General features: G+C 33.4%; 1 protein-coding gene across 1 annotated transcript in view; it reads left to right on the top strand.

The window, feature by feature from the left end:
* The window catches only part of LOC136988668 (long-chain-fatty-acid--CoA ligase 5-like), an 82591-nt gene that overhangs the window by 53734 nt on the left and 14855 nt on the right, over positions 1 to 14002 (top strand). The window contains exons 12-13 of the mRNA XM_067286588.1: positions 3575 to 3657; positions 9493 to 9643. Of these exons, the coding sequence (XP_067142689.1) occupies positions 3575 to 3657; positions 9493 to 9643 (234 nt within the window). The remainder of the gene's footprint in view (positions 1 to 3574; positions 3658 to 9492; positions 9644 to 14002) is intronic.

Below are 14002 nucleotides of genomic sequence, written 5' to 3' on the forward strand. Positions count from 1 at the left end.
GGAAGAGCAATCTCGGCAAAGTTTGGGATAAAGTTGCGGAAGAATCCCACCATTCCGAGGAAACTCCTGACGTCTTTCACATTACGCGGGGGTTGGACTTCTTTAATCGCATCCACGTTGCAGGGATCAGGTCGTATCCCCTTACTATCGATGATGTGTCCCAGATACCGCACTTCTTTCACCATGAATTTCGATTTTTTTGGGTGCAATTTCAAGTTGGCTTTGTCTAATATAGAGATTACCTCCCTTAGGAGTTTCACGTGATCTTCAAAGGATTGGGAGAACAACACAATATCGTCTTGAAAGACGAAACAATTGATATCTATGAATCTCCCCAACAGCCTAGACATGGCGTATTGAAAATACCTCCCGCTATTCTTTCCACCTTGCGGGAGGCGGCACATCTGGAATTTTCCCCAAGGAGTAGAGAAAGCAAAGAAATGACGTGTTGATTCATGTATGGGTATCTGGAAATATCCAGACTTTAGGTCGATTACCGAGAAGAATTTGCTTCCCTGAAACTTCGTTAAGATCTCATCCACACGGGCTAGAGGGAACTCCTGGGACTGGGTTACTTCGTTAATTCTTCGTAGATCGAGAGTAACCCTTAACTCGCCGGACTCCTTCGGGACAATGTGAAGGGGGGAATTCCATTCAGAAGTACTCTCCTCGCAAATCCCCGCCTTCAGATATGAAACTATCATTTTCTTTAGTTCACTCAAATAACATTGCGGTATTCTATATTGTTTTGTATTAATTATTTGGTTACTCTTAATGATAGGTGTATGAAGAAATTCCTTAGTACCGGTCAAATCTTCTATTTTCCGTGCGAAACATCCGGGGTGTTCATTAAAGATACGCTCCACTTCCTTTTTTTCGTAGTCTTTCAAATGGGATAAATTAACCTCCATCGTATTATCGGATTCCTCCCTTCTGAATCCACAACACTGATAAAAGTCATCAATTTCGGTTCTATTCCAAGATGTTACATTCTCACCTGTTTCAATTAATACTTCCGGGAACCTGTTTAACACATCCATACCCAATACTCCTTCGTATTCGACTTCGGATGGCAAGTGCATGCAAGTCATTTGAACATTTTGAGTTCTCCCTCCTCTTTCGATCTTGATATTAGACTCCCATTCGCATTCGATAACCTCCCCACCGATTCCTCGTAGTCGTTTCCAACTCCTGTGAAGTGCACCGTTCGGTCCCCTACTCCATATCTCGCTCTGAGCGATCTTCAGGCTTAGCACGGACCTTTCCGCACCCGTATCGACCAGAAACTTGATACTGGTACCATAAGCATCACCAAGAATGAGGGGAAGGCCCTTTTTAGAGAAGAACACATTAGGGGCCAGGGTTAGCTCGATGCATGGGACGTGATACTGGCTATCATCACGCCCCGTAATTAGTTTAAATCATTTATATTCCGTTGAGGGCACTGGCGGGCCAGGTGGCGAGGATTCCCACAAATGTAACACCTTTTTAGGACAGATCGGTTCGGGCTATCCTTATTTTTATCTAGATTTCCACCCAGTCTTTCGACCAAACCATTAACAGTACTACATAACGACCCCACCATTTTTTCCAACCTTTCAAGTCTATCGTCTTCCTTTGTTTTCACAATATTCATCACACCATTCGGATCCTCATTAGCGGTTGGGTTCTTTATTTCAATGGTGTGTACAAATTTATTTTCTCTACTAACGTTACACTCGAGTTCGACCCGTTCTTCCCTCTCCGCTTCCTTAATTGCCTGATCTAAGGTCTGGGGTTCTCTCCTTAATACGTATCCCTTTAGCTGGGGCCTTAGGCCCTTTATAAATCTCTCTCTAATAATGTCATCCCTCAAGGCACCAATTTTTTCGTTATTGGAAGCGGCCTTCGACAACAGTGTATTCATGCGGATGACATAGTCACATACCGTCTCATCATGGTTCTGCTTAATACTTAAGAGTTGGTCGAGTGCATTCTTTTCCTTAAGTTCTCGCTTTTCGTAACATTGAATTAATTTTTGCCTAATTCCCTCAAAAGTACAAGGATCTTGGTCAGCCAAGCTGAAGAACGTCGATAATGGCCCCCCTTTTAACCGAGCTTGTAAGACAGCCAATTTCACTTCACTGTTCCACCCAGCCAGGCGAGATATATTATCTATGGTCTTGAAGAATTGGCGGACATTAACCAAATCACTGCCACTATTAGAAAAAATGGGAACCATTCCTAGAAACCCTGTGACTACAGGAGGGATCCCCTCACCCTCGCCTCCTGAGGATGTAGCAAGATTGTTCTGGTTACAATCATCCATAATTAATGATATAAAAATAATACAATTGATTACAAATTGTAGGGCCTTAAATCTACAGGCACGATAATACAATGCTACGTTCTATACAATAAAAACCGTATCCCGTTACTAACAGAATCCTGTCGCGGACGCCATTGTTAGCCGAGTATATGAAATAACAAGACCCTGAGAGTCGCTCGGCTTTGATAGAATAAAAAAAAAGGTTTATTAATTTCAGCGAACATAAATAATTTACAAAGAAACGATTACACACACTTACTAATTACTAATACAAATACATTTGGGACTGCGCGTAACAATGTCATCAATTAGTCCCCGCGTGCCGACAAGACAAAGAACTTATTCTAACTTATATCTAGCTTAACTAAGTACTGGGCCCTAGAGAAAGATAAGGTGGAAGAGAATTAAACAGAGATGATAAGACTGAAAATTGGTTCGAAGGGGTGACTGGCGGTAATAAATAAGAAAAAAAAAACCTCGGATCCGTTCCTTAATAACTTTCTTTGTTTCTGTTCGTCCCGTTTTTCTCTCCCTCCGAAAAATCTTCCTTCCTCTCGCTCCTGTCCTCCTATCTCCTCTGACGTAACCCCTCGACCCCTCGGTGTCACACCCTTTTTGTTTTTATTACCGTCCAGGCCACATGTGTCGACTAACTACCGCGTGGTTAAGTAAATAGAAAACGGAAGTAAAATTGTTACTACAGGAAGATAGTATAAGGAAAGTAAAGAAAAGAAAATAAATAAGGTTTAATAAAGCCACACCAGTTATCATAACTTATTATTAAAAAGTTTTGAAGACCTGAATAGAATGCATGCATTGGAACATTCATAACCATTTACTTGTTAGTTTATCTGTAATAAAATTATTCGTTTTATCAATGATTGATTTGTACATTTTGCATTTTAACTTAAACAGCATTTTCTAAACAACATAAATTGTCAAATGTAATCTTATTATTAATATATTTAAAAATGTATTATAGTTACCTTGTTTTTGTGATTTGCAGTTACTAAGTTGTAAAATAAAATATATATTACATTTATTGCACTTATTTATTCTTACAATAATTTAAAAAAATGCTTGAATACTTTGTTTTTATAATGTTAATATGTCATTATTGTGTAAAGTTTTATGACTGAAATAAAAAAAAAGTAAATTATTTCATTTTTCATTATTTATTTGTAATATGTTAATTATAAAATATACTTGTAAGATTTCATTTTTGAGTTATTTCAATTTGTTAACTATAGATTAATTTTAATTTAGATTATGAATAACATGAAGAAGAATCCTATAAAGAGGCATTTTTGGAATATTGCATTGAAGAGAAAAGAAAGTTTGCTAAAACGGTAATTGGAATTATTATTTAGTTATTTAGTTTATTTGCTATATGTTGTGTTGTTCTTGTATATTGTCGGGTTACCTTATTTTATTGTTTATTCTCTTGTCTAAGTTCTGATTGTTGTCATTTTTGTTTTATTTTATTTATTTCTGTGCGCACGATGTACTTAAAATTGAAAAATATTATTATTATTTTTTTTATTGTATATATGTATATATTTGCTATTTTTGGGCGTTATTGTTATGGCAACACTATGTTGGCAGTGGGCACGATATATAAAGTGTGAGGGGCTGGCAATGTCCCATTCTGGTTCCAGGTGTCTGAGGGAAGAAGGTGTCATGAGTACTTTGTATATTGGAGTGAACTGGCCTTCCTTATTTTTGTGTGTGAAAAAAATCCTAATTTTAGAATTCGTTCCCATCTGAGTGAGGAATTGTGAAATAAGTTATAATATTCTGATAAGTGAATCAGTTGAACGTTTACAACATCACGAAGTGAATAGTTTATGTTTTTTTGGAATTTGTTCAATGCTTGGTGTTCTCATCAAAGATCTTTATGTGAGCCGCCACATGATGTGCCAACTCTGTGTAGATATTGATATTGTATATATAATTTTTGTACATAAAGTTAGTTTTAATTGTGATCCTTTTTGCTCGCCTCCTCATTTTTGTAGTAATCAAACACCCACACCTGCGATCTTCAACCCCAAGGATCTTTGCAATCCCACAATGTCTATCTCATTAGAAAAAGTATTTAATATTATCATGAATGGGTACACCAAAAAATCTAATATTGTCCAAATGAATTTTTGCTTGGAATTTCACTTTTACCAATGCAAAAGAGAAATTTTTTGTACTTAATAAAACAAAGTGATAATATCATCTTCAGTTTTAATTTTGTTAGTAAATGATGAAAAGTTATGCTGTTAAACAAAGTAAAACAAACAAAAAACACATTCTGTTTCTCTTGTCTACCAGTTATGTCGTGATGGTTGTAACAAAGTAAGACATTCTGTAGTCAAGCTAAGTCTTTTATTTTAAATGTATACAGTATTTGGTGTTCAGTCACCTAATGAGAATGATTCGATGCTGATGAGAGAATGTCGAGTCGAATTTTTCATATTTTTTTATTTACACGTATATATAGCAATGTACAATGTACGTACGATGTTTTTACAGTTCAACATCGATCGAAGGTCTGGTTCGTTTTTGTTTGTGTTGGTCGCTCGTTCAAATGTCCATTCTTAGTAGTCATTGGTCCAAAAGTGAGTGTCCAGTTCAAAGTTTGCTTTTCTCTTCTTTCCTGCCCCCTCTATCAGTCCAAATTGGCACATTGCCGACAGGTGCCACAAGTATTTATTTTAAATGTGTATTTAGCATTTGGCCTGCTAAATATCTCTAAACAGTATTGTTAGATATATTTTAATTATGATCACCTGTTATATAGATATATGAAAAAATATATGAAAACAAAACAGTACTGTAGCGTTAAATTTAAAATTGAGAACTGATATATACTATAGTTTGTAATGAAAAATTTCAAATTACAGCCCTTTGGGCTGTAATGTGAAATTCTGATGTGTAGACTCTTCTCTCTCCCAACCTATTCCCACTGCAAAGAACAGGACATGAATCTCCGAAATGAAATAGGTTGTCATATGTATTAAAGCTGATATACCAGGCAATATGTCTACAATCTCTTGATTTTCCGTGAGAGCCACATATCACAGGATAACACTAAATGTCATATAGGTTTCCCATAATTGGGAGCAAAGCAATCTGCTGCATGTATAAGAATCATCTTTCCCAAAAAATTGCAGTAGCTGTTAAAAAGAAATATAATATATATCAATAAAAATTACAAGAATTATATAATTAAAATTTATCATTAAAATGAAAAATTCAAGTACAAATATAACTTAGTTAAAAGATCTATAAAAGAAACTGAAAAGTGCACTTGTGTCAAATAGCCACGAGGGTGATAATACAATACAATTAAGACAGTACAAAATTAAAATAACAATTAATTTAATGATAAATGATACTCAATGCACAAATAAAAGAGCTCAGATGTCTAATCTAGAGCATTTTCCCAGCTCTGCCCAAGAAAATAAAAAAAGACCAGACACGTCAACTTGTGCAACAAAACAAAAAGATTCCTGCATCTACAATTTTGTTAAATGGGCGTGACTATGTATTACAAAAAATTTCCTTACAACTAACTTAAAATTAACTTATAACTATAGAGATGAAATGGAAAATTAAAATAGACAAAGGAAAGAGAAAAGAAAGGGGTACCTGTACTTTGTTGTTTCCTTTTTTACAGAGATGATTACATTCGATGATTCTCAGTGAATTTCCTTGTTTGTCCTTTTTGGGAGGTTAACATATCCTTTTATCAAGGATCAGAGGAGACTGTCTTCATCAATGATTAATTGAAGCCTCAGGATTCTTGTTGCACAACGCCTTCAAGAAATTCTTAAGTCCCTTGCTATAGTCAGGATCGACCTCTCCTCTCCACTGTCTCCCCTAGTCTGAACTCTTCTTTCTGATCCAAAAACCATTACCTCTCCCTTTTAGGCCCTTAGGCATTTTCTCTCTCATAGGACAGTTTAGAACATCAATCATCAACTGAGTGAAATAGAAATGAGGACAAGAGAAGATTCTAGAAACAGGAAAAGACAAGAATCAAGGGCAGAAGCTATAAACTAGAATATTTTATTATAACTTAAAATTATGGTGTGCAGCTACAAAAAGACCAAAACATGTTAGATGAAATTTTTAAAAATGAGCATCTTTTACTTTGTTTGTTCTTTCTCACATCTTAAGAACCAACAAGTGGAGTAGACCTTTTTATTGAGTCTCTTCTCCACTTCCACTTGTAAATGTAATAACAACTGAGAACTGGATGTAATATAATAATAAAAACACTCACTAAACCAGAAAGTCTAGCAGTAAAACATTAATTTTAAGAAATACTTGATAAAAATGAACATTTCCAACAAATTTAAGTTGTAATCTTCAGATTAAAATGTAATTCAGAAGATAGAACAAAGAATTTGAAAAAATAAAGCAGAATATTATTGGTTGCGTCCAACACATGATTGGTGATGTCATTTAGGTTTGCAGGATGATATGAAACATCAAAATGAAATATGAAATAAAGATCTCCAGACATGGGAGTATGTTTCTGCATCCCTATAATTAGTCTCTGTCTTTAAAGGATGCCTGGAAGATCTCCAATATTTACTATGTATTTAACCAATTAGAGCTGGGATGTAAAATAGTCTACAATCAAGTACACATCTCAATGTCATTTTTGCTTGTGTAAGAACTCAGTGTGGTAGAGGATAGGTCTTTTTTTATAGAATATATATGCTTGTTAATCTGTTTGTCCAACAATCTTGTACTTGTTACAATGTAAACTAGATTTTTGTTAAATGGTTTGTCCATAAGGGAATGGAATAGATCCCCAGAAGTGATTGGTAATTTAGTGGATCTTTTGAATTCCTTAATAAGAAATAAATTGTAGGATTCCATTTTATGCCAGATTAATATCCTTATCCTTAGCAATCAAAATTCTACATGTAAATTGTGTAATGCTGTTGGTTTTTGAAATCTGAAAAAGAACAGAAAGTAAAGACATTCTTTTCAGAAAAAGTTTTTGTGTAAAATGTTTCAGCCATTTTGGTAGTGTTTCTTTTATAGAAGTTTTAAAATTACTAAAAAAAAACAAAACCATGACAAATTTATGATAAATTCAATTATTTTGATCATAGTGTGAACCACTATGAACTAAACATCATGGACCTTTTGGCTATCCATATGGGCTTGTCATGGTTGGGAGGTTAAGCTGTAGAATCCAAGCTCCCCAGCACTCAATGATGTCAGAGGAACCTGGATCTAGAAGAACTCTTGTGCAGAAAGGACAGAAAGGGCACTGTAGGGTATGGAATCGCCTAGGCAAGCGATTTCCACCCTGTTTTATTATAACGAACTTTCATAATGGAAAAACCGTTAGAAGCGGCCGTTAGAAACTTCCGTGGGAAGAACCATTAAGTTTCAAATTGACAACCGACGGACGATTGGCTGGCGGGAAATGACCGTTGGCCAGACGTTGTGGAAACATTCAAATTTGATTGGCAGACGATTCAAACGCCGGACACTATTTAAGCAGTAGTTTCGGCGGGAACAGAGCTCGTATTGGGATCGGCTGAGTTCGTATCGGGAAGATCAGATTAGGATCGTTGTTACCGAAGTTCTAACTGTCTCTCTCGTTGGACGCAACGGAAATCTGGGGAAAGTAAACCCCAGTGTTTTAGTACGAACTTGTTCCTGACTCGGAGGTGCTGTTAATTATAAGTCTGTTTGATCGTAAGGAGTTCTTTCGACGAACGTGTACGGGAATAGTCGGTTGTTGTTTGGACTAGTGTTTGTGCATATTTAATTGTGACTCCTAATCTGTATTATTTTCTACATTTTACCGTAAATATAAATGTTGTGTTTCGTCAAACCGACTGAGTGGTTATTTTGAACATTACTGGCACTTAGGCTAAGCAAGTGAGAAGTAGATCCTGAAGAGTGGTGAGATGCTACTTTTCTTTTTTGACATTGGGCTGTGCATTTCATTAACAATGGGTGCAGGAGAGAGATGGAGAATTAAGGTATATATTATGTTAGTTGTGAGTCTCGAACTGTTCTTAAGGACTGGTAAATAAACATTTTGTTCTTTCATTAGAATTGTAGTGTGTGTTTACTTTATTGGACATATTTTCTTTTATACCTGCATGGGAAACTCTCTAAGCTATAGAGAACTTCCCAACAATAGGTCATAAGTTTAAAGTCTTCTTGACTCTGTGCCTGATTTAACCAAACTAATTTATGCCATTGTAGTTCCACTATTTGTAGTTTGCTTATTCAGTTAATATAGATATTTTAACCAAACAATAAAGAATTTAGTAAGACGATAATCAAATGCTGGATTATTTTAGGCTGTATCTTGGGTAACTGTTAATTATAGATACAAAACAATTTGGTCTAAAGAAAAGCAATTAGTATTTATCTTGTACAAATATTGTTAATTACATTCATTTCAAAATTAAATTAAATGATTTTTGAATATTCTGGAATAAAAATTAAAAATTGTTGGAGGACTCAAATATTCAATTTATCAACCTTAACGTGCAAACTTGCATATTGTGTAGAGATGTTACCAGTTACACAATCGTAACCTCTCTTCACTTTCAACCAATTTAAAATTTGAAAGATATAATCAACCATTCACTATATTTTATAGCCTGAAAAAATCCAGCATTTAGAGATTTGATTAATAGAAAGTTTGAGCTTGGGTGTTTATATATTTCTGAATTTGGTATTATTCTGATGAAAGAAATATCATCATCAAACCAAAGAAATTTTGTAATAAGTTAATAGTTGTTATTGAGAAAAATAATCTTTTATCAATATTATGGTTATTAAGAAAATACTGTTTCACTCTTGACAAAGCATTCATTTAGAAATATAAGTGATATTATATTATCTTTTAATAGTTATTCGTATTAGTAAAAAAACTATTTTATATATCATAAAGATTTTCCAATTTTGAAATTAAAAGTAACTGAAATCTGTTTTTACCTAAAAACTGAAAGATTAACATCATATTATTTTGTTTACTGTATTATTTATATATTATATACACTATATTTAATTATAAGTTTTGATTTATCTTTTATTAATGATAGGCCATTAAACTGTAGATATGGCAATCATGCTATGTATTTAAATAAATGAATGTAAAAAATATCAAATTAGAAATTTTAAAATATTTATATAATTTATTTTAGTGGAATTTTACGAAATGATACAATATGGGACAAATTGTTTTTTGACGAGTTAAAAGCAGATCTTGGTGGAAATCCTGCAGTCATTTCTTCTACTTCTGCACCGGTTTCTCCGGAAGTTATCAGATTTTTTCGACTAGCATCTGGTTGTCAAGTAAGCTTTGAATTTCCAGAGATAATGTTTACAAATACTAAAAGTTTGGTTCTCTCTACTTTAAATATAATTGTATCATTTCAAATCATGTAATATCATTTGTAAATGACAATGACACAGGATAACTTAATAAATTCTATGACCCAAAACATTTAGTTCTTTTGACTTTTAACTTTCTTAACCTCTACTTTTGATTTCATATAGTATTATCATTTGTTGCATAAATAAATTTCAAAGAACATGTCTGCAGATATTTTTAAATTTTTCTAGTTTAAAATGGACTTCCTTATAATTTGATATTTTTTCAAAAGTTTGTTTCTTAATTTATTCCTTGTTTCAATGCCTTGTTTTCAAATATTTTTGACATTTCATCTCTGTTATAAGAAATAGATTGTTTATTTTAAAGGAAGTTATTGATAATTGTCAGTGGTGCACCCATATTGGGGGCCAAGGGGCCGTCACCCTCTAAAGAAAGAAAAAGAACTAGAAAATTTTCCAAAAATCTTTTCCTAATTAGGATTTGTTTTTTATTTATATTGTGTCATCTCTTCTATTTCTATACTGCTTATGAATTAGCAGTCATTTAAGGTAGGAAATTTTATTGAATTCGTATTAAAAATGTTTTTATCCATTTAACTCGGCACCCCAATATTAAATCCTGAGTGTGCCTCTGATAATTGTTATACTTTCTTAGAGATATAATGAAATGATATTGTGGGGTCTCTCAGTAAATTTTAGTTGGGTAAATAATCATTATATTATAAAGTGTTTGATACTAGTCTGTTTTTTCTTGGACTAGCTGATAAATGTGAATCATTTGTTTGAGAGTTTTAATCCTTTTTCTTTAAGTGAGTTATGACCATTAGAGAAAGGAAAAGACAGGAGACTATCCTTTGAATTTCTCTTCTGATACAAGTTTATTTACACTGAAGAATTACCTGTATTTTTCTTACATCATGTAGCCTACTCAGTGCATAAAATCTGTTTGTGAGATGTTACAAGCATCAACTACATACTGAGAGAATTTGTGTGTGTGTGTGTGTTCATGACAGTTCTAAGGTTATAAATTCCTGTGTTGGGGTGTTAAATATTGTTATAAAAGACTTGATTTAATTAGTGAAGTCTGAACCCATTTTAGTTTAGTTATTTGATCTTAATTCTGTGAGTTGGATTATGCGGAACTAGCAGGAATGGAGACAACTCTTCTATCTGGACATTTGAAAGAGAGACTTTTTTCAGGAAGCTTGACACGACTTTCTTCCTTATCTGTCTGTTTGACTCAAATTTCTCACTTTTCTTTGAATACTGCTTTTCAAGCTCTTACTTTTATGTATACCACAATTACTAGAATATAAGGTTGGAGAACTCTTCCAAAAACTGTATAGAGACAAATTCTGCCAACAGGGCAACACAGCAACTCAGGCCTATTTTCATCCAGAGTATGTGGCACAATGCCTAATATATCTAAACTGTACACACAGCATATACTGTATCATGCATATATAGCTTATACTGATGTATACGAATTAAATGTATTTTCATTGGATAATAAAACTGTGATTTATGCATTGTTATTTATGTTAAACTAAATACAATTATATTATTTTTATTAACATAAAATATCACATTCTTTTGTATTTTTATTTAATCACTTTCTATATTAATTTTTGTTTTTACTTTTTTATTTTACATATATGTGTAAGAAAGCTGACTTCCAGGGGCAAACAGTTAAGAAAAGCCTAGGGACTGATCGTATGTGGGTGGTGATGCTTGAGGCAAGGATGAGGATGACAAGTGTCTAACAAAAACCATTTATTTTAACATAAAACAACTTACATAGTATTAAAATACAGTTTATTCTAGAACGACAGGTGTTGGGGAGGCTCTGGATGATGAACGTAGAGCAGTGATGTGTTGTTCAAAGTAGCCCCAGGGCACTAGCAGTTGCAAGTTCGTGCAATAGGTGGAGAGATTTCGGTGATTGATGTAGGAGGATAATCTCCAAAGTGCTCAGCAAATAAAAACAAATAAATAAACAAAACACCTTAATTTGTTGCTGAGAAAATATATTTGAAAAACAAATGTTTTCAGCCTGATTAACAGGCCATCCTCAGGTCAAAAACGAAAACAGAACAAATATGTTTCATGTATAGAACACAAACAAATCAAAAAAATCAAATCAAAAAATATAGAACAAAAAATTTAAACGAATATACAAGAGAAACATGTAAAATTAAAACAAAAAAAAATATAATAAAATAATTTTTTTTGTTTTAATTTTGCATGTTTCTCTTGTATATTCGTTTAAATTTTTTGTTCTATATTTTTTGATTTGATTTTTTTGATTTGTTTGTGTTCTATACATGAAACATATTTGTTTTGTTTTCGTTTTTGACCTGAGGATGGCCTGTTAATCAGGCTGAAAACGTTTGTTTTTCAAATATATTTTCTCAGCAACAAATTAAGGTGTTTTGTTTATTTATTTGTAGGAGGATAAACTTGAATGGGTCCTGGCATGGGTCACTATTGAACACACTTGGCTGGAGAACTCCTTCCAACCTTGAGATTCGGGATTTTTATAGGATTTCTCCTCAAATCTCACCTTTTTGATTGATCCTGTATTCCCTTCCTCGCTTCTTGATTGGTCTCCCTTTTGTTTCTAGGTAAAACCCGAAACTTGATCAGGTCAAGAGAAAGGTCGGTTTTGTGGTGTCTGTCTGATACATTTTTATCTACTCTGACTGGATTTTGTTGATAGATCCATAAGCCATGCGCTCATAATTCAGCCCATTATTTCTATTTTCTGTCAATTTTTGGATTTTAATGATTGCATGTGATGTTTTTCTAGCCATTTAATCTTTCTCCTTTTTTGACTTTTTAACCTAGATTGACTGTTTGAGTGCTCATGTCAGAGTTCCATCTTCTCTGGCTGACATTTCACCTGATTTGTTATGTCAGTTGTCTTTGCATTTGTTTTAACAACTACAGTTTTTTTTCCTCTCCTCCCTCTTACATAACTAACATAATCTTTGATCCAACTCAACAATAGCATTTTTGTTTCCAATTAATTTGAAATTAAATTTTTGTTTTTGCCCATTCTGGAACCTCACATATGGTAACATAATTATGTTGTAAGTTATTCTATATTGTAAACTTTCATATTTTTAATTTTATTTGATATTCAAATGTTCCATCTGATGATGATTTGTGAAATAAGTTGAAAACATTAATAAAAATTAAATGTTCCTCAGTAGATAATAGTTTATTCTATTAGTTACATATAATTTAGATAGTTTCCTAGCATTTTTATTGGCCACTGTGTCACTTATAGACTTATTAACTTCTCTTGTGAAAAAATGAATTCTTGTGATTATATAAAAATGAATTGTGTGTGAAACTAGTTGTACATAATGATCTTTACATCCTAAAGTGATTAAGGCTAAGTTGCTATCTGTTACAATATCATCAAATATTCTAACAACAACAAATTTCTTACCTTCTTATATACAGTGGGTGATCGGTTAACGAACAGTTCGAACTATGAACAAATTGGATAATGAATACTTTCGTGAAAGCTTTTTATGTTTGGACAATGAACACCTCACAAAACAAGCACAAGAAGAAGCAATGTGAAGTAATGAATACCAATTGATCTTCCTTTGTCCTTGGGCAACAATTCGAAACTTTTTGGAGTGAGGGAGATGTCGACATCAATGCTCAACCCTGTATATACTAATCGGATAGTATTCCTTAGAACTTTAAAACTTTTCCTTGTAAATCCAGCCTTTTATTTTTCTGACAGAAACAAGTTTTTCATAGTATTCACAAGACTGTCGGGTGGGCACTTGTTAAGTTTTGTGTCAGTTTTTATTTTCAAAAGGTGAGAGTATAATAGCATAGGTAGAGAGTGGGCAGAAGATTTCTTATGTTGCTGGGCAATATGGCTTGAACAGGTCTACAGTAAGCTGCAGTTCAATCTTATCTAAGAAAGATACAGTATAATCAAGAAGATTCGAGCAGCTAAAAGAGTAACAAAATTCACATCTGAGGAATAAAGAACATTGAAGAACATAATGGAACCTGAAATGGATCTGATGACAGAAGAACACCAAGAACTCTTGAATGAAGAAAACCAAGAAACTCAGCAAGACATGTTTTCTTATGAAAAAGAGGATTAATACTGATATCTGCTATTAAAGATCTTTTGAAGAAGTGGGAGGATGTCAGAACAACGGTCTTAGAATGGCATCCAAACCAGGTTGAGGTTAATAGGCTTGGGGATCTCTACAATTACAATGCTATTAATTACTTCTAAAACATCCTGAAAAAGAGAGAAAAGCAATTGACATTAAACAGATT

Source organism: Centruroides vittatus, unplaced genomic scaffold (genome assembly GCF_030686945.1).
Source record: "Centruroides vittatus isolate TY-2023 unplaced genomic scaffold, ASM3068694v2 scaffold_373, whole genome shotgun sequence".
NCBI classification, from domain to species: Eukaryota; Metazoa; Arthropoda; class Arachnida; order Scorpiones; family Buthidae; genus Centruroides; species Centruroides vittatus.